This window comes from Archocentrus centrarchus, chromosome 3 (genome assembly GCF_007364275.1).
Source record: "Archocentrus centrarchus isolate MPI-CPG fArcCen1 chromosome 3, fArcCen1, whole genome shotgun sequence".
Lineage (NCBI taxonomy): Eukaryota > Metazoa > Chordata > Actinopteri > Cichliformes > Cichlidae > Archocentrus > Archocentrus centrarchus.
This window is the reverse complement of record NC_044348.1, coordinates 15,452,384-15,474,072: the sequence shown is the minus strand read 5'-3', so window position 1 is coordinate 15,474,072 and position 21,689 is coordinate 15,452,384. Positions and strand designations below refer to the sequence as shown.

Genomic DNA, 21,689 nt, shown 5'->3' with positions numbered 1-21,689 from the left:
TTTATGTTCACTTTGCATTGTCACTAACATATTAAAGGAAATGAAAAGCTTAGGTAAGCAGATTGAGCATGGGAATACAGTGAGAGAACATTGGGAATATTGGACCCTATTAGTTAATGTAATTGAGATATAAAGACACAGATTATACCTAAGTGTTTTGAATCAATGCACTCAGATAAGTCTTAATAGAAATATTACAAACAAATGACATGTATCAAATCTTCTGCTTTCCTTTCTCTGTAACTAGTTGCCTTCCAAACCCAGCAGTCAGTCCCTTCGCTTGCCTGCTCCGTGCGACAGGAAAAGCCACCGGATGCTGAACAAGCGCTACAGCCACGATGAAATGCTGCTTCTCCCCCAGATCGGTGTGTCACCTTCACCTTGTGGCCTGCTGGATGATAATCTCTGTAACACAACTGATACCCTGGCCTCACACAGGCACTGGAGGATCCCCAAGGTACACACTGCTAGATTGTACAAAAACACCTTTGCTAAGTCCTCGCTGAGCTCCGAATGTGTTCACTTTCCATTCCCGCTTCACAGACTGTCTCAGGTTTCAGTCAGAGTCAGTGCAGCTCTGGATCACTTGTAATTCCACAGTTTGGAAAAGATGTTTTTAAGATAGAGCGCCTTGATGCATGTAATCACTGTTTAAATTAGCCTTTTTCTCAAGAACTCCCCTTCAAGCCTTTCTTTTGTATTTTCCTGCACCCGTTAACACACATGTACAGTATTTCACGCTGTTAGTTTTGGCCATGTGCATCTCTGCTTCCTACACTTGGGCTCAAAAGAAACAAAACTTTAGGTTCTTATCAAAATTTCCTCCTTCCTCTGTCTACAGCTGGTCCAGAGGATCAACTCCATTTACTGCACTAAACGTGGGAAGAAGAGGTTGAAGAAGCTTTCCATGTCCAATGTTGAGACTGCATCTCTGAGAGGTATCGCTTCTCTTTATTCCCCTTCATCCTCTGGCCAGATAAGTGAGTAAATATTTGTATCTCAGCCACCCACGTAGCGTTCTTGCTGTGTCCCTTTCATGGCATAAACACATGTTTGTGAAGAAGCACCCCGACACATAAAAAACCCTCTTCTCTGTGTAATATCTGCCTCCAGATGACAACAGCGAGAGTGAGAGCGACTCAGACGACAGGTTCAAAGGTTAGTGAACACAACTTTTAAGATACCTTCTGTTTAATTTACTGACCTGCTGGAGACTGATACCTTGTTGTACTAAAAATAGTTTTACATATAATATGTTTGCTTCGTTTCTCAGCTCATACCCAGAGGTTATTAAAATTACAGTCCATCCTGCGACGAGCCCCGAGCTATCGTACACTGGAGCTGCAGCTCATTGAGTGGCAGGAGAGAGAACTCTTTGAATACTTTGTGGTCGTTTCTCTGAAAAAGAAACCCAGCAAGAACTCCTACTCCCCAGAGGTCACCTACCAGTTCCCCAAGGTAAAAGTCGTACAAGTCATGGGTCCTGCTGCTGGATGCCTCAGACAACTTTTACTATGGGCATAACAAGAATCCAGAGTGCCAAAATTATTTTGACACAAAGCAAACATCCAGAAAGTCACGCTGAATGTGTCAGTGACCATAAAATTCCTTAAAGGATGTCACCGGGGTTTTTGCAAATCACAAAAACATATGGGGGTCACTACTGAATGGTCTCCAAACCATAAATAGATCTGAATGTCTTAGATATTGTTGTTGCATGACTTATAAAAAAATGCTTACTGCAATTATATTTTTCTTATTGCTTATAATAATATTAAATGATTATTCTAAACTTTTCCCAGTTTTGAGCCCATTTGACCCTGCAGGCTGTTTGAAGTTGTATGGGTTATTACAGTTTGTAAAGTAAAGTATATAATTAAAAGTAACCAGGATTCATTCATGTCACAGGAAAAATTTCAAATTACTCGGTTCAGCTGACGTGGACACTGGGAGAAGTTAATCTCAAATAGCAGGAGAACACTCTCTGTGTAGGTGAATTAAAGAGGACACGAGGGACTTTAACCTTGAACAGGAGAAATGTTAGTCTGGTCATTTATAGGTTATCCATGTGGGATTTTAATAAAGGATCACAGAGTCATCTGAAGGAGGATGAGCTGACTGAAATCCTCTCCTCACCTCACAGCTGGATAGGCCCACCAAGCAGATGAGGGAGGCAGAGCAGAGGCTCAAAGCCATTCCCCAGTTCTGTTTCCCCGATGCCAAAGACTGGAGTCCTGTCTCAGAGTACACCAGGTACGTCCAAGAATCTTCCACAAAGTGTCAAATTGATTTCACTTACTTGCCTGCTGGGCCGACGCAACAGACAAACCAAAAAAACTACAGAAATTTCACAGCAACCTAAACCTCGAAGGGTTGGGTTCAAGTTTTATTATGCTTGAAAGGGAAAATTTCAGAAATGAGAAGATGTCAGCTTTCGAAATGATGTCTCATGCAGTCATTTTATAGCTTCTTTGTTAAAAGCTTTTCCATTCGGCTCTTCCAAATAGGCAGAATTTTCATAAAAAGGAGTTAGATGTTAACTAAACCCAAACCTTACTTCTCACCCTTAAGATGGCCTGCTTTTGACTTTGTGGAGGTTAAGAGGTCAAGGCCACAGTGGACAATATATATCTGAATAAGCACTATAGGCTGAGTAATAGTTATCATAGCTGATAGCAAATCATGCTGTACTGTGTTAGCAATAATAATTTTATAATGATGATTATCTTTCATACACCTCCACCCTTTCGTCTGTGTACTCCACCTTCTGCACCATTTGAATCTATAACCATGCCAGACCCGATGCAAATGTGCCCTGTCTTTTTTTCATCACAAGTATCTGTGGTTGTCCACGTGACTGCATGTCTTTGTGTGGCCTCTCATGTGCGTACATTTGTTTTTGGCTACAGTGAGACCTTTTCCTTCATGTTGACTGGGGAGGACGGCAGCAGGAGGTTCGGGTACTGCAGGCGCCTGCTGGTAAGCCACTGTTCAGCTCGCTGTTCCCACCCCGCTGAGCCCCCGTTTGTTGTGACAGGCTTTTTTATTTGAACACGCGATGCAGTTTTCCTGTCGTGCTGCTGATGCGGCCGTCTGCTGTGTCAAAAAAAGGAAAGAAATCATTGAAAATAATAATGTTTAAAAAAATATGTATAACATGAAAGCCTAAACTGGGTGTGAAACAACTGAAGAAAATAGATGCAGGAAAAGATTATCACACTCACTGTTACAGCAGCTGCCCAGTAAATACTTTAAATAGTGTTAGCAGAATAACAAACACCCAAACCGCACATGTAGAAAGTGGCTATAAAATACATTTAAGTAATTTAATAAAACCATGTTTAATGAAATATATAGCTCTTTTGCTATAAATGCATTTTAAATTTGATATACTTGGGAAGAAATAAGTATGTATCGCCTTAAGACCTAGAACTCAGTCAAAAAAAGTGCATGAAAATGTTGTAAAATATAATAATTGAAGATAAAAACCCAGTTAGAACTGACTCATTGAATTTAACAACGGGTTCTCGGGTGAGGCATGACAAAAAAGAAACCATGAAAAATCCAAACATTGTCATTCTGGAGCATTTCCTCTCCGTAATGAGGCTGGCGAATGCTTTGAAGTGTTTTGTTGAGCCTCCCATTTAGCTTGCGGGTGGAGAGCATGACTGTGTGGGATTCTGCTAATGTGGTGGTGATTTTGTTTGCCGTTTGGTATTTTTTTTTTGAAAATGTTTGTGCAGTGTGTATGTTCTCAGATGTTTACTTGGAGCGTATGTGCTGTCTACCAGACTGATTTCTTGGTAAATTTTAGACCAGCAAAAGGTTTTGTTACGCACGATCTGCTTTGTTGATCTGAGATTCTTTTTGATGGAAGCAGATTTTAATGATGGTAGAGGGACAGAGAGGGAGCGAGGTGAGCTGCTGTCCTCCAGTAACTTTGTTTCCTCCCTGCTGTCTGTCCAGCAGTTGGCAGCAACCGAGCATTCCTGAGGACTTGAATCAAGCTCCACATAGTTGATTTAATCATCCATTTGGAAACGCAGAGGAGAAACAAGAGGAGAAAATTGTATTCCTAATATGGACAAGTGAATTTGTCTGTGTGGCCTGTATTCAATTGTGTCTGTGTTTTTAAGTGTCTGTGCCCCTCGTGTTTCTATTTGAGTGTGCAGAGGACAGCAGATAGGATCAGACAGAGCAGATAAACCACCTGTGTTTACCCGCATGAGAGACTTTCACCTCAGATGACAGATTGAATCAAAGACTTCACATACAGCATTTAAACAGCTTCATGAGTGTATTTTCACAGTTCCTTTATATACTTGTAATTACATACAGCACTGTGCAAAAGTCTTGATCTACCCCTTATTTAGAGTTTGTACAATTCTAATGAGCTTGAAAGTCCTGTCAAAACGGTCAGGTACAAGGGCTGGACTGAAAATGAGTGAAAAAGCAGCCAATGCCCAAAGGAAAAAAAAAATAATGAAAGACTATAGCTCAAGATGCCTTTTAAAAATGACAAGAAAATCTGGCTCAAGACTTTTGCACAACATTGTATGAAGGACTATCTTGCTAATCTCTACCTTCAAGTGTATTTATAGTTGTTATTTTTTCTAAATAGCTCTCAATGGATCTCTTCTGGTAAATGAGTTTATCCTTTTTCTTTTTTACAGCCGACTGGGAAAGGACCTCGCCTTCCTGAGGTGTACTGTGTCATCAGCAGGCTGGGCTGTTTTGACTTGTTCTCTACAGTGAGTTCAGTCTTGTCCTCTAGCCACACATACAGTAAATGCAAACACACACACACAGACACAAAAAAGCCAGATATCTGCATGCGGTGGTGTAGCTGTGGTTAACCCGTCTCGCAGCTGAAGGAAATGACTTTCAGCAGACCTTGTGCTGAACGTCTGTTCGTCAGTAAACCTTGTTTCAACGTCTTTTCCCTTTTTTTTCTCTAACTTTTTGATTTCCCAGAGTAATCGTTTCTCTCGCTTTTGTCTCACTGGTGCTAACACAGAGCAGAGCAGTCACTCTGTGTGACTCTTTCAGCCTTATCTGATTACTTTATTAATTCAATTCAGACTGTTGACTGTTGAATGTTTTAAAGATAGTGTGCACATAGATAGAGTAGCCCTTTGAGACTGCAGGTGACCTTTCTATTTAGCAGCAGAGTAAAAGTAGAATAACTGCACCATATTGATGAAATATTCACATGCTGTTGTTATGGTTGTATTCAACATTTTGCCTTTAATTTGTACACGTGTTTATTTACAATACCAAAATTTGACTAGTTTTGGACTCTTTGATATTAAAGGACCTTCAACGGATGCCAGAAGAGAACAAGAGAATGTCTGCAATGTTTCAAATGTAAATTAGATTTGTTTAAAAAAATCTTATCGTGATAAAGGATAAAGGGTATTTGATTTCAGTGGGCGCTGCATGTGTGTGAAAGAGAGAAGGTCAAACACTGATGTGGAGAGGGGTGATATCGTATGACCTCGAAAATGAGCCGATTCTCCAATCAACTTTCCAGACAGGAGGCAGATTGGACCGAAACAGGCAGACAAGCACACTGGGTGGAATTTTCCAAACACAAAGGCATGGAAATAGAGGCCTTTGCTATTTTTCAAAGCAGAAAATGAGTGCTAGACAACTGCGAGTGCTGAAAGCCACAACAGTATGTTTCCATTAATTGTCAGCACCATTAAGGAAACTGTGCTCTTTCTTTCTGTCTTCAGATCCTGGATGAGGTAGAGAGACGGAGAGGCATCTCAGCAGCTCTGGTCTATCCCTTCATGAGGAGTCTGATGGAGTCCCCCTTTCCTGCACCAGGGAAGATCATCAAAGTAAAAACCTTCCTTCCTGGCGCAGGAAATGAGGTTGGCGCTACATGCACACCACAACACAACTTCTTTTTGTTTATGACCATTAGCCCAGTACATTTTGGCAAAGTGCACTCAGTGAATCAGACTTGCATTTTCTTCTTTGTGATCACTCAGGTCATCGAGCTGAGGCGGCCCACCGATTCCCGGCTGGAGCACGTGGACTTTGAAAGTCTGTTCAAATGTCTTAGCGTACGGCAGGTGGTACGCGTCTTCGCCTCGCTACTGCTGGAGCGGAGAGTCATCTTTGTGGCGGATAAACTCAGGTGAGCATCCTGCTGAGGGAATCATTCCCACGCCAGTGAAATCTTATGAGTTTGAGTGAAATGAGCTTTTCCACTTTGTGTCATATTATAGTAGACAGTTTTCCATGTTCACCCATTTGATTTCTGGGTGATTTCTGTCACACTCGAAGAATTTGTAAGCAAATTTTATTTGGTGCAAGCATTTGTGCATATTTTGTAACAATGTAGCTGAAAAAATCTAATTGAATAGCTAATTTCCAATTTTTTTTTTTTTTTTTTAAATTCTCCCAAGTATTTGTTAAAAAAATAAACAAAACAAAAGTGTAGTGTTAACACATTTGCCTGACATGTGAAAGATCCCTAGTTTGAGACCAGGAGGAGACACAAATTCACTGTGAACTATAACAGGTGTCAGCCCTCTGTGTCTTTACAATAGGCTGCATATAAAAGATGAGGTACCCCAAACAAACAATTGTCTGGGAATATTGAAATTTATGGGAAGAGACAAGTCGACGCCTGTGCTTCGTGACCTCAGCAAAGACTTTCCTGATGAGTCTAGTTTCAGGTCTTTATGAAAACAATATAATGTTGATTTTGTAAGTTGTGATCCCTGTTAGAGTCAAAAAGGATGACAAAGCAGGGCATGCTTCAGGGCGGGCCTATATTGTGATTGACAGGTTGCTGTCATATGAGTGTGCAGTGCCCCTTGATTTAGGATCCACCCTTATCTTGTCAAACACTAACATAGCGCTAGCTAAATTGTTCAGCTAGAGGTTTAACTAAGACACCTGAATGAAGAGTGCGACCATATAGATGGTCAGGCACATATTTAGGTTTGTTAATTTGGCTCAAGATGGACATGTGTAAGAAGATTCATGGATGTAGTGAAGGAGGGTTGGTGAGACAGAAGAGGATGCTGGGGACGGGGTGAGATGGAGGCGACCCCTGTTGTGGCGACCCCTAAAGGGAGCAGCTGAAGAATTTGGCTCAAGAGGACCTGACAAACTGGTTTGGTTTTCTCTGCCTCCTTGTCATCTCAAATTGAGAAATAGTTTAGGAATAGTTAGAAAGAAGCTCGGGCCTTTCAGCCTGTCCATACCAGCTGATTCCACACAGGCACATTAGACTGGAACATTGTCCAAAGATTTTCTTCCTCTCATGTAGCACACAACAAGAGATCGCTTGCGTGACCACTCACTAAGCTGTGAACTCACCGGACTGTTAAATGAAGTGCTTTCACAGACATCACACTGACTTTGTACCAGGGAACTAGCAGGATAAGTACTGTTTAGTGTCCAAGCTGACTTTGTCTGATGGATTTGTGTTGTATCTAGAAAATTTCAGGGCTGCCTTAGTCTCAAGCTGCCTGTTGCAATTGCTTTTCTAAACACAGAATCATAATAGCAGGGTTATGCTGTGGATTTGCCAGCTGTGGCCTAACAGATGCATGTGGAACAGTTCAATTATGATGTCTGATGTTGATTAGTATGAGAAGAAAGTCAAGTCAGGTAAGGTCAGTCAGCTGCCAGTTTTCATACCAGAAGCAAAGTGGGTCACTTCCACAAGCGAGTTAAAATGTGAAGAGTCTCCAAGGACTCTGTGTCCCCGTCTGTCCTCTCCTTACACAAAAGAGAGGGGTACTTTTAGAGCACTGGAGTCAAGGGTGGAGTGGGAGGAGATTTGAGTGAAGTAATCTCTCCATGTATCAGAGCCCAGTTTAAACAAACATCAGTGGGGGCAGTGACTGTGAGGGGAAGGAATGCACTTCCTGTGTGTGCAACTCTGCCCTCTGTGATCTGTGGCTCAACTGTCACCGTTTGACTTACGATGCCACGTTCACTCCCTACGTATAAGCGACCTCGCTCTCTGTGTCCCCGGAGAAAATTTGTCTGTGCTGCTCATTAGCGGAGCTGATAACATCAAGGAGCCATTGGGTGGGAATCACGAAGTGACTCGAGATAGAGTATTGTTGTGATATGTTACCAAATAAGCATTCACCGATTCTGCACGGCAGTCACTGTTGATAGATCTTTGTAATATCTGTGCAGCAGAAAAGATAAACATAGTACACTGATGGTTTCCAGAGAATGAAACCTTATAACTTTGGCGATCCTGAGACTTTTCCTACATTACAAACCTTCAAGCTTACATTTATAATTTTTAACAACTTTTAGATGGATTACCATGAAATTTTATGAAGCTACTCTTGTCCCCTCAGGGTGATTTGAACTTTTGTGTCTCTTGTCATTTACCACCATCATCAGTTTAGACTTTCAAATTGTAGAAAACTGCCTGCAAAACTAATGACAACCCCTTTAGCCTTTAAAGTCACAGTGCCATGGAAAAATATTTGCCTATTTCCTGATTTCTTAGTTATTTGCATATTTCTCACACTGACATGTTTCAGATCAGAATCAAATTTTAATATTAGACAAAGATAACCCATTTTGTAAAATACATAATGAAGTTTTTAAATGATGACTTCCTTTATTAAGGAAAAAAGTTATCCAAACCTACCTGGCCTTGTGTGATAATGCAATTCCTCCCTAAACCTAATAACTGGTTGGGCCACCCTTGGCAGCAAGAACTGCAGTCAAGCATTTACGGTACCTGGCAATGAGTCTTTCACATCTTCTTTGCAGAATTGTTTTAATACAGCCACACTGGAGGGTTTTCGAGCAATTTTACGAGCAGAATTCATGGTTCTGTCAATTATGGCATGTAGTCCAGGTTCTAAAGAAGCAAAGCAGCCTCAGACCATCACACTACCACCACCATGTTTGAGTGTTGATATGATGTTCTTTTTATTAAATGCTTTGTTAGTTTTTTGTAACAAGATTTCAGTCTTCCAAAAAGTTCAACTTTTGTCTTGTCAGTCCACAGAATATTTTCCCCAAAGGTCTTGGGGTTCATCAAGATGTGTTTTGGAAAATATGAGATGAGCCTTTGTGTTCTTTTGTGGTCAGCAGTGGTTTTCACCTTGGAGCTCTCCCATGGATGCCATTTTTGCCCAGTCTCTTTCTTATTGGATTCTTTTGTGACCTCCTGGATTAGCCATTGATGTGCTCTTTACATTTTGGTAGTGTAAGTTTCACCACTGTTCCAAGTTTTCTCCGTTTGTGAATAATGGCTCTGACCAAATGGCTTTGTAACCCTTTCCAGACTGATAGATGTCAGACTTTGTTCCTCAGCTGTTTCTTTAGATTGTGGCATGATGTGTTGCTTTTTGAGCCTATTTCACCTTGTCAGACAGGTTCTATTTAAGTGATCAGGTCTGAGTGTGGCTTTTGAAATTTAGCTTTAAAAAAAACATGGTTAATCACAGTTAATTCATGATGTAACAAAGGGGGTGGGGGTGGGGATTACTTTTTCACATAGGGCCATGTAGGTTTGGATAACTTTTTTCCCTTAATAAATGAAATGGTCATTTAAAGTATGACAAATTTGCAAAAAACAAAAAAATGGGGTAAATGGGAACGGGGTAAATACTTTTTCACTGCACTGTACTTATTATAAAGTCAGAAATGTAATACCTGCTTCAGATTTAGTCACAAAGTTAAATCACTGAAAAGCAGAACACCAGTTGAAATGCCTCCAGTAAAGGAAGGAGACGTAAAACTGAAAATCAAGATTCAAAAAACTGAAATAACTACAGTGAAAGAAAATAACATACGAAGTGTAAGCCTGTATTCTCCACTGATGCCTCTTAATGTATGACCTGCTCAAACCATGTGTGCATCTTTCATGTATATGGATTTAAAAGGCCATGCATGTATGTATGCATCATTCCCGTGTTTTGGTTCCATTTGAAAATAGTGACATGGCCTCGCTGCAGCTTTAATGACTCCTATGATAAAGGAGCTACTCCCTTTGGGGCTCTGGTACATAATCCATTCCCAAAATACCTCGGTAGCAGAGCATGATGCATGTTTCTTTCCCCGAAAATGTATACCCAACACATGAAGGAACCGAGAGGAAAAGCCATTTCAGGCAATAGCTGCGTTCACTCAAGTCTTGTAATATTACACCGAGAGCTTTGTTGTTTTTTCCCGGAAATTTTGCTGCTTCTACACAAAAGTCTGCACAGACGATTTCTTTTAAGTGGCCATTCACCCTCTGATGCCTGTAATAACTAGCTGGATGTCTAATCAGATACACTCATCATCAGCTTTGCTGCTCTGTAATTGCTTTACTCAAGTGACCTGGAGATGCTGAATGAATTTTGTCAGTGCTGCAGGCTTATGTAAACAGTCACTGTGAGTCTTCAGGCTACAGCTGAGAATGGTTTGCAAATTGTGTGTCTGGATTTATTGCTTAGCATAGCAGAGAAATACTCCCACTGTAAAGGTGTTTATGCACATTAGATCTGACATATCATTCTTATGTCTATCTGTGCATAAATCCAATATATTTAATTCAAGTAACTAACAATACACATTTGTGCAAAAGAAAAATTAATGTTAAACCTGCAATCTTTAATGGACAGTTTTTAGATACATAGGACACAAATCTCTCTCCATGCACCGATAATAAACACGAGAGCAAATTGCAAATCTTCCTTGCATTATTTTAATTTGATTTATCGCTTTCGGTGTACGGCTGCCCAGACGCCCTGTTACAGATGGGGCTGAGTAGAGTAACTGAGTAGGCAAAGGAGAAGAGAAAAGAATTTAATGAAATATGAGAAGTCTGGGTTTTGGAGGAAAGCGTGAAAAGAGGAGGGGACTGTGAAGGGAAACAAAACAATAGCTGAAAGCTTTTCTCACAGCCATGGTGAATTAATCAAGCTCACTTTTCTGCGGTGCAGCAGGCATGTTTGTGTTTCTGCGTAGACCCGCTCCTGTGTCCCCTTATAGTAAAACTACATGATTAAACAGTACAAAAAGCACGTATGTGGTGTCCTGTTTTGGTTTTGCAGTAAATTGTCTGAAAGTGAGCCGCAGCTGTGTTGCTCGCCAACATGCTTTGCAGCTGCCGTGATATTATGATCAATGTGGTGACTGTAACGCTCAGACAGGTAGAATTATTGCTGTTGCTGTAGGCATTTTCAAATCAGCAGGCATTGCAGCATATTCGTTTCATTGAGTCCACCATTACTCTCAAACACTTTCTACGGCATGTTCTGCAGAGCTGGTACAAAGCCAAAACCACTTTTAACAACTCATCCACTTTCCCATGTGGTATTCAGCTCATCGACACGCTGTAAATATGTGAAATGCTTCAGTCGAGAAGGATGTGGGGGTATTACCAGTCTGACCAGCTGATTTTTGCATCAGTGAGCATATGTAGACGGTCACACGTACCCGTAGACACCTGCGCACATTAATTTGCTCTCCAGACAGCCTTGATTAAACTCAGACGTTATTGCGGTTTTAATAAGAACATGTATAGAGTTTTCCATCAGGAGGCCATTTCTCATTGTAAAATGGCTTCTGCTGCTTGACTGAGACCCAGTGGCTGGAGATCCTTATAGACAGGAAGTGAGGGAAAAGCATTTGGGGCTAAGGGAGCACACAGAGAACATTCTGCTGAAGGATAAAAATACACCGTATGGCGCTTTCCCTGGTTCTGTAGTTCTGTATGTATTCTGCTGCCACTTTATATGACTTCTAGGTGTTATTAGGAGCTTTGAAGGAAGTGTAACACTGAGTAATGGTTTTGTGGCTGGCATGTGACAGCTGTGGTTCACTCTGCTCTAGCCCTCTCTGTCCTCTATCTGTGTCATCAGTCTTGCCAGTCTAACCACCCTAAGACTGGTCGACACAACGCAGAGCTGCAAAGCATGTGATGATGCAGCCTTCCCTCCCTTTTTTCTTGAATACTGAAATTTATCCTCCTCCTCTTCTGAGCTTCACTGACTAAGCCTCCCGATCCCATGTTTCCTGGAGTATCTGCCAGTTCAACATCACACACATTAAACCAGGCCCAGCAGACCCATGAGAGCTAATATGTGAGGATTAGCTTCCAAACCTCAACACAAAACAGCTCTGAACAGACGTCACCTCTGTTGAACTCTCAGGATCTTTTTTTTTTTTCCTTGAACTAAATGGAAATACAAAAGTATTTAATCAAATTAAAATGAGTCAGATTGATTTCTTTGATGTAGTGTTTATAAGTAGAATGGTATTAATGCATTGAAACGTATGTACGTTTAAGTATGTTTGAGTCAGTGAGTTTAATGCCACATAACTTGCTGCTTTGGGTGTAACTGAATTGTGAAAATGGATTTTGTTGCCCTCTTGTATCTTCATTTGGGAAATGCATATCAAGCAAGTGTACAGTTACACCAGCCAGCCTATACATTAAAGCTAAAACCTCTCAGGAACAAAGCTTAATAGCTAATGTTTGCCTTCTTAGTTTGTGCATAGACTGCATATAAAAGATGGATGTGGCTACTGTCACCTACTGTTTATGGACTCTGCATTTTGAAGCTTCAACGTCAACATTTAGGCTTCTGCTTGGTTGTTTTTTGGAGCAAGAAGTCACCATATTTATATGTAACCCACAGGGGTGGAAGTTAGCAGCAAATGCTAGCAAGCATGGTTATTGCTAAAGCCCCATTTATGCAGGCATACAGATTAGACAGTGACCCCTGGCAACTGCTGTTTGCTAGGTAAAAGTGTGTATTCCACACCTGGTTGGTTTCTGGAGGTTGCTGGCAGTCACAAAGAGGTATACAATGCTGCACTGAAACCCTCCTTGAAATTGCTTTGGTTGCTAGAAACTGTTGCTTGCACTTTGCATGGGAGATGCTGGAAGATGTCTGCAAATATGCAAAATTAAATGAATGAATAAATAAATAAATAATGCGATTGATAAATTATTTATAAATGTTCCATGAAATAAATAAATATCCCCATGAAATAAAACAAAATATTTTTAAAAGAAATTTTTCTTATTTTATTTTATTTTGTTTTCTCTTTCTTTCTTTCTTTCTTTCTTTCTTTCTTTCTTTCTTTCTTTCTTTCTTTCTTTCTTTCTTTCTTTCTTTCATAATGGAGTTTTATTTTGTGACACTTTTATTTTGTAAAGCTACTTAAGTATTTCAGTGACTTTTATTTTTTTAACCCCGTTTTTCATTTGAAGCTCTTTTTATTTCATGTTCTTATATTCAAATGAGGGGGCGGAGTTTTATCTGTGGGGCAGCGCTGGTCAGGATTGGCGGACTTGGACCAGGTGTCTGCCGCGCTACCATTCCATCAAGACGGTTAGCAGCTTCTCTCAATAAGTCTGAGATGCTTCTGTTTTCAGACATTGTAAATCAGTTGAATAAATTTAGAAAGATCAGAAGCATTCTGCAAAAGGCAGCCAAAAAATTGGCATCAATTCTTTTGTTCTTCTCTTGCTTCTTCTCCTGTTCGATATTTTGCAAGCTAGTTCCTGTTTTACTCCTCTGGGTCGCTGACCTCTGACTAGCACTGCCCCACAGATAAAACTCCGCCCTCTCATTTCAATATAAGAACATGAACTAAAAGCAGGGATATTTATTTATTTCATGGAATATTTATTCACAATTTATCAATAGCAGTATTTATTTATTTATTCAATTTTGAATGAAATGGCTCTCCGTATGCAAATGCTAGGAAACTACTTGCCGAGCATTAGTGAAACTGAAAAGTGCCGTGCAAATCACAAACTGAGACTGCCTTCAAAGTAAAAGTTGTGCCCTTAGAAATGTGCTGGTTGCAGCAGTAAGGCAAAACCTCTACCGTGAAAGTGAATGTTCTCTAGTTCCGGTATGTGTTGGACTTTTTCAAGTCTCACCTTAAACTGTGGGCGGCCGCAGCAGTTTGTTTGCAACCAAAGCAAACACAAGGAGGTTTCATGTGCAGCACCCTCAGTTTCACCCAGCATCAGCCAGCAGCCTCCAACGACTGCTCACTGTCTGAAACCTTAGAAAGCTGCATCTATAAACTGTACAGGTGCAGTGCTAATACACGGATACTTGCTAGTTGGTGCTAACACGTAAATAAAATGCTAGGATTTTACTCCACAAAACTGATGGTCTGGACCACATAGAACGGCCTGTATGGTCCAGACCATTCAAGACATTTTGTCTGGGCCACACAGCAGTGTTGGCCACAATATCATTTTATTAAAAATGCTCTAATAGGCACCAACAACACAAACACTGAAAATAAATCCAGTTCAGTGACTTGAATTTATGAGTGAATCCTTGTAGAGCACTAGGGCTATAGCTGCCTTAATCAAATCAGCTACACTCTTTAACAAAATCTAAATGGAGTACAGTTGTTATAAAGGGGAAAACTAAACATGGAGACAAAAAACATTTTTTTGTACAATGCTATAAACATGCTTCTTTTAGGCATTTTAACCTGCGTGTCTGTAACGACTTGTCTCAAGTGGCCACTCTAGGAACTGCAGTCTTTGCCATCTCTGCATTGAATTGTCAGTCCAGAAGGTTACTTCAGTTCTAATTAGCACTAAACACAAAGGACAGCTGGAAATGCTGCTACTTTTGCAGGTATAATGGTCACAAACCAGAGAATTTTAATTCATTCAGTTGTTTTTAAAAGATTTCAAATTTAGAATAAAGTTGCACTGACTGACTATGTGGCAATGCTGATCTCTTGACTGGCTAAGAGATAAACATTGCCACCACTAGAGCCACATGGGTAACAAACAAAACAAAAAAACAATATAATGGCCTACAATCCTATTTGATACCACCACTTTTGAGTGGCCAAAATCCAGTTTCTGTACTTATCTATGCAAACCTAAAAAATAAACCATCTTCAGGTTGAGAAAAAATGTTGTCAATCAAAGCTCTTTAACTCAAACTGCTTTATTTTTGTTTTTTTGTTTTTTTTTTCACTATTCTTTACTAATCAGTAGATGCAGAGGCCAAAAAGCCTTTTCTCCTTATTTTTATGACCTGTGTATATCTGAAGCTTCGGTCTAGATCAAACGGGAATGTCCCTCTGGCTTTCCAAAGTTGAGTGGCAACCTCTGGTAGTGCAGAGTGTTTTCATTGCAAGTTCATTTTCTCCCATGGGTATGCGGTCGGGGAGTGAGTGTAATTGATCCTTTCTGGTATCAGTGGTGTGTGGGGCGGTGTGTAGCCTGTGGCGAAGGTTTTCAGAGATCTGTGCCCCATCACTCCCTGTTGGAACTCGTCAAATCCAGGAGACGGGATCTGTTAGGAATTATCAAGCCCTCCTCAAGCAAATGGAAATCAGACTGGCCAAAGTAAAGCTGCAAGTGCTTCATCTTGTGAGTGAAATGTAAAAAAGAGTGAATGCTGTGGTTATTGTAGCCTTTGGGTTTCACTGTTGTAATTTTATTTTACCCTGTCTAGAAACCATTTTAATCTTGTCAATTTGACTCATGGGAAGTTAAGATAAAAAAAAAAAAAAAGAACTCTGGCAAACTTGTAGCTGGAATGAATATTGTGGAAAAAGCTGTGGGAGTTTGTCAGTTTTCTCTGTATGTTGCTCTGTAAAGTTTCTCTGGGCTGAAACAGAAATAGGTCACATAGAAGGGAGTAACTTCTGTTTGCTGTACTGCTGTTGATGACAGTGGCCATGGAAAACATTCCTTATTAGAAGTGTATATATCTCAGATAACGTGCGTCACATACCATGTTTGATCCCTGGTCTCGGTCTTGATCTACTGATTTAGTGGGTTTTTTTGGGTGTGTGTGTGTGTGTGTGTGTGTGTGTGTGAGAGAGAGAGAGAGAGACTGGACCCACAGTTTATTTTCACTCTCTTTGTGTACATGGACTGGACAGTATGTAGAAGACTGAGGGGAGTTGGGAGGGGGTCAGCCACTGTCAACAAGCGATGGATCGTGAGAAAGACGAGCTGCTATTTGTGAGCTTCATGTTATACCACAGCTGTCGAAGTTAAACCGAATCGCTGCTTTTTGTTATTGTGTCAACAAGCCTCCAGCTTTAACCATAGCAACATGTCAGAGTCACGCCACCCCTGCAGACATAGTGGAGTAATCTCAAAATAATGCAGTTTATTGGGCTTACTTTTCCTCATTGTGGTCTATAGTAAATGGTGTTAACTGTGGGCGCGAGAAGTGGAAGTGCAATAAATTAAGGCATTAATTTTTCCAGAAGCTCAAGAACAGTCTGTTGGATCTGGCTGCACCTCAGATGAGCTGCAGGAAGAACAAAGAGTCAAAATACTTAGCTGTACTGTTATGCCTCATATAAAAGTAGCAGTTTCAGGGAAAAGAGGATCAAAGAGTCATTTAGCTTGGAGAAAGCATGCAGTGATGGAAATACATCGGTCGTGCTCCAGTAGTTCGGTGTCTGGCCCAGTTAGTGATTTAAAAGTAATGATTTTCCAAACATTACATTTTAAAGAAGAATATAACGTTTAACTTAGCATGACCGCAGCAGGTGGTGCTTTCTGAGTAAATGCTCAACCCACCTCTTCTCTTTCAGTTTTGGAAAAAATTGCCCTGTTTGCCCTGTTTCAACCTTGTTTGAATTAATCTGGTTGAACATGATTGATGTGTTTGTCTTCCTCTTTGTCTCCCATCATCAGTACTCTGTCTAGCTGCATGCACGCTGTGGTGGCGCTCCTCTATCCCTTCTCCTGGCAACACACCTTCATCCCGGTGCTGCCAGGGTCCATGTTGGATATTGTCTGCTGTCCCACTCCCTTCCTGGTGGGGCTGCTATCCAGCTCGCTGCCTAAACTTAAAGAGCTGCCTGTGGAAGAGGTGAGTACAGCGTCCCCTCGTGCTCTCTGACTGCCCCGAGTGGAGTTTATTATTCAGGCCTGGAGTTTTTTTTTTTTTATTTTCAGGTTGACGTCTATTGCACTCTTCAGTCAGGGACACCTAGATGTTCCTGCTTGTTCTGTTTCTGTCTTCTTGTTCTCATCATTTTCTTATATTAAGGTTGTGGCTGATAAATTACAGCCAGTACAGATCCACACTGATTCCATTATAAACTGGCAACTGTGGCTGTTTCTCTTTAGCTTCTTGTGCCTCTGTTTTTATTGCACTAGGGAACCAGCCAGGTAACTTCCAAATGAAGAAAAGGCTTCAAAACTGAGGTCTCTGAGCTTATTAAACAATCATTTTGTGTGCCTGGAGAAGCAGGCACACAATGAATACTTTATTGACTTTTATGATTATAAAATTAATATCTTTCGGTTTTGGACACTTTGCTAACACATAAGGGGTTCGTGCTCTACCAGGTGAGATAGGGGGGCACCCCAACTGGTAGATTAGTTGGTAAATAAAAATGATTACAGGTTATGGATGCAGCCTTACTACAAAGCAGAATCTTGGTGAAGTAAAGTGTGGCGATACTTTGCTATATTGATCTGCATCACACATGGCAAAATGTGGATGATCGGTGGCTGCAATCTGTGGCCTCCATCTGATTCTGTTTGTCTTTCAAAATAAATATTTTGGCAGTAGAAGCCGTGTGAAATGAAATGGCAGCACGGATAATTAATTACAAAAGCATTAGTTTGCGCATGGAAATCATTAAAGCTTTGCTTTTTCCCAGCATTGGCTCCATTAATTTATCAAACTGAGAGGTGAACATGTTAATCAGTTAACACTGACCTACTAACAAGCTGTCAGCAGTGCCAGAAACCTGTTTCTCTCACTCTTCCAGTTTCTGACTCATGCATTATAACATTTGTCAAAAGTATGTTTATATTTAATATTTGGCTGCAGCGTGTTTGACTGATACAGACCATTTTATGGAGACTGGGCTTGAAAGATGAGTAATATAGTTCACCAAGGGGTTCTCATGTACACTTATCAAATGCTAATGATACCCTCCTCTTCTCTTTTTAGGCTTTAATGGTTGACCTGGGAACTGACCGCTTCATCAGACAGGTTGGTCTATGTATTCAAAAAACAAAAACAAAACAAAACCTGACATTTGAAAGAAACTAACTTTGCATGAACTGTGCCCCCAAGTGGCAATTTAAAGATAATTTCCTTCAATGTCCCACATGTTCTGCAGTCACTTGCTTAGAGACATTACTGAGCATTCCTTATTTCTGGCACAAAATAGAAATAAATAAAAGGAGCTTTAATCTTGATTTACTGCTGGAAGATGGCAGAAAATTTGAACAAAGTTAATATAATAAAAGTTAAAAAGGTGAGTAAGAAATGCCAAACTTAAGGCCCAAGGAAAGACACAGGACAGGAAGATAATGACTGGCTGAAGTAACAAAGCACACAGAGTAAATGTGGCTCAGGGAAAAAAGGGTAATAATTAGACAATAAAGAGTGTGGGAAAAGAACAAAGGCAGGAAGTAAAAAAATATAGCAAGCTCCAAAAAAGGAAACAAACAAACTACAAAATAACACAGGAAGTGACAGAAAGTGAGACAAAGAACGCACCTTCATAGGCAAACAGGAAGACACAGGCAGGAATGCAGAAAGCTGGAAAACAGTAAAATACTGAGAAAGACAAGAAAATAGAAAAAACTAAGAGGAAGCGCGGAGACCATGCCAAGGTATCTTGGTTTTCTGTGGCAACATGTAATTGTGGTGTAACAGCTGTCACAGCTAAATGTCTCAATAACGTGTATTACACAGCAGCAGCTAACTAACACGAGCATCCACGTGTAAGCAGAAAAATAAAAGATTGCGTTATGTCTTCTAAAAATTAGACAGACTTGCTTTTAAAAGGTCGTGGAACATCCTCTCCGTGTTATTGTTTATCTTTAGTAACTGCAGCGTTTTCAACTCTTTGTAGATGGATGACGAGGCATCGCTCTTGCCACGGAAACTTCAAGCAGCTCTTGAGCAAGCGCTGGAGCAGAGGAATGACATCATCAATCAGGACTCTGACAGCGAGTCAGACGAAGGTGAATAATAAGTGACTGAACGTCTCCTCGGTAACAGGGCAGATGTTCTCCTTGTTAATTGGAGCGACAGCGTGTGCAGTGGAACACGCTCGGTCTGCGTGTCTGTGAAACTCTCTGGGAAATGAGTTGGCTGAGTTCTGCTGACAGTGAGTCGTAAAGACTCATCTTAGAGATGAGCTAATGCTTTTTCTGGTGGCGATAGTGTGCATTTCGAGCTGACTGTTGCATAAATGCAGTTATTTTTAATGTTTAGAGTCATTTGGTGGTAAACCATTGAGGAAAATATGTTGTATCTGTAGGTAAATGTCCTTGTAAGTGAGTCCCATATGGTCTAGTGGTCAGGATTCCTGGTTTTCACCCAGGTGGCCCGGGTTCGACTCCCGGTGTGGGAACGAGGCTTTTGTCAAGGTACCCAGGGGAGTCATACATGGTTTATCTGTGAAGTACTGTCACAATATGCTTTACGGAACAAAAATAAAGAGAAAACTGGCGTCCAAGAGGCATTTATCAGGTGAAATCATTTGTTTGTTTTTTTTTAAAAGCCTACTTTAGATGGATTTCTTATCTCTGCTTTCAAAATTCCCCTCCAAAAAAACCAACAGCTAACTGTGCGGTTATGTTACATCTGCCAAGTGCCAATCAGTAACCAGTCCTCACTAATCCAAAAATTCAAGGCATTTGGCAAAAGGAAAGATTAAACTACAAGTACTACAACAATTAACTTGTAGTGTCTTCTGACATCCTCTGACTTACTTTAATAATATCAAAGTAAGGTAAACACAAAGCAATCGCACCATTATTATGTCTCATTCTGTGGTTAATATGACTGAGGCTGTTTAGACTACATTCAGGAACCTCACTGTCATTGTGCAAACACAACAAAATTCTTGTTCTTGAAGGTTTAACAGTAGCTGTGGGGAAAATTTATCACATGTGGCTGTGATTAATGTCTTCATTTTTATGCCTGCAGAGTATAACTCCTTGAACAGCCTGGTGTCAGAGGCGTTCATCCGCTTCTTCCTGGAGACTATCGGACATTACTCCCTGTTTATCACTCAGAATGAGCGCGGGGAGCGCATTTTCCAAAGAGAGGCCTTCCGCAAATCTGTGGCATCGAAGAGCATCCGTCGTTTCCTGGGAGTCTTCATGGAGTCTCAGATGTTTGCGGGGTTCATCCAAGATCGGGAGCTGAGAAAGACACGAGCTAAAGGTAGACCGTTGTTCTCTGAGTCACAGCGGGGTGTACAAATGCTCTTTTTTTTTCATTAAAGGCTGTTTACCTTTGTGGATTTCCACCCCTGCATTCTTAGTGCTCTCTGTGCAGAAGAAAGCATTGCACTCGCACTGACCTCTAGTGGCTGAAAGTTTTCATCAGTGTAGTTTCTCACTACATCACAGCAGGTCCCTGGAGTATTGATGCTGATGTTATTTTTTTTTTTTTTTTTTTTTTTTTTTTAAATCTCTGCCGTTGTGTTGACAGGTCTGTTTGAGCAGCGGGTAGATCAATATTTGGAGGAGCTGCCAGACACAGAGCAGAGTGGAGTCAACAAGTTCCTTAGAGGCCTTGGTGAGTTCTGATATTTGAGGAGTTGGAAAGTTATAACCAGAAATATAAAATATTTATTCTGTATATGCTAATGTTATTGTGCCAGGGAGAAAGCTATACATCAACTTTTACTAAATTGCTGCTACACTTTCACCCTCGTTTTATTTTTATTGTAAGCATCTTACATGATATCAGTTAGCTGTGATAGGTTTCACATTATATAATAAAATCCACATAATATTCACTAATAACCTGTCCAAAGGAAAAACATGTTTAAATATGTCTTAAGGTGCTCTTTAAGGAATTTATCAGGAAACCATGCATGTTACCAGTATTCAGATTTTAGACCAAATTTCCTGCTATCATTTTACACAGTTTAATAGTTTTATTTTGTCTGTTTCCAGGAAGTAAAATGAAGTTTCTCCAGAAAAAGAACTGAGGAGGAGACCTGATGTCTCAAGCCTCGGCATCAAGATGACTCTCTCTCTCTCTCTCCCTTTTTTATTTTATAAAAGCATGTACATATTATTTCACTGTAAGCTGTGATACTCTTCATTGTGTGTTTATAGTACCTTATGCGATAGCAGTAGCAGGGCGGTACACAGCAAGTGAGTCATAGAGTAACCACTGATGTCCAGTCGTGCTTGTGAAGAGCGTTATTGGGGTGTGTTGAGTGTATGTGACTTGAAATGGGTCGTAGGTGAGCGTAGCTGTACAGATATGTGTTCCTTTTGCATTATTTTACGACAGTGTTTTTCTCTGTTTAAGGTAAAGCCTGTTCAAAAACTGTACATGCAATACAATGAAGAAAATGGTTTGAACTCTTCCTGGAGATTTTTACAAGCTTTTATTAAAAGTGGTCATTAAAATGGTTCCAGTGCTTGAGTGCAAGTATTGAATTAATTAACAGCATCCATGCTCACTAATTTTGGTTAAGTCTAAATATTTTTTTTTTTTTTGAAGCATCTGCCATCATAAATATGTTTTTTTCCCCTCACTTCCTCCAGTCAAATCAGCCAAAGCAGGTCCTTATCAATAGCAGTACAGATGTACTCCACAGCCTTTACTCATTTTATTGTCAAAACAAGGCCCAAAGCAGTATAGATATCCCATTCAGACATAGACATGTTTTTCACATTTTGCTTGATGATAAAAACTCACCTCCTTTTACCACTGACATCTCAATGACAGCCGCTC

General features: G+C 40.4%; 1 protein-coding gene and 1 non-coding gene across 3 annotated transcripts in view; both read left to right on the top strand.

Annotated features, from left to right (window-relative positions):
- Positions 1–21,364, top strand: part of dennd2b (DENN domain containing 2B) — a 60,396-nt gene extending 39,032 nt beyond the window's left edge. For both annotated transcript variants that reach the window (XM_030718234.1, XM_030718225.1), the window contains exons 6-20: positions 248–457; positions 842–938; positions 1,114–1,158; positions 1,274–1,458; positions 2,144–2,253; positions 2,910–2,979; positions 4,674–4,751; positions 5,739–5,879; positions 6,000–6,148; positions 16,649–16,826; positions 17,922–17,963; positions 18,835–18,946; positions 19,917–20,156; positions 20,427–20,513; positions 20,897–21,364. In XM_030718234.1, coding sequence (XP_030574094.1) covers positions 248–457; positions 842–938; positions 1,114–1,158; positions 1,274–1,458; positions 2,144–2,253; positions 2,910–2,979; positions 4,674–4,751; positions 5,739–5,879; positions 6,000–6,148; positions 16,649–16,826; positions 17,922–17,963; positions 18,835–18,946; positions 19,917–20,156; positions 20,427–20,513; positions 20,897–20,931 — 1,779 coding nt within the window. In that variant the 3' untranslated portion in view covers positions 20,932–21,364. The remainder of the gene's footprint in view (positions 1–247; positions 458–841; positions 939–1,113; positions 1,159–1,273; positions 1,459–2,143; positions 2,254–2,909; positions 2,980–4,673; positions 4,752–5,738; positions 5,880–5,999; positions 6,149–16,648; positions 16,827–17,921; positions 17,964–18,834; positions 18,947–19,916; positions 20,157–20,426; positions 20,514–20,896) is intronic.
- On the top strand, positions 19,267–19,338 carry trnae-uuc (transfer RNA glutamic acid (anticodon UUC)). The gene has a single exon. It is a non-coding gene; the product is annotated as a tRNA-Glu (tRNA).
- Positions 21,365–21,689: the final 325 nt, after the last annotated feature.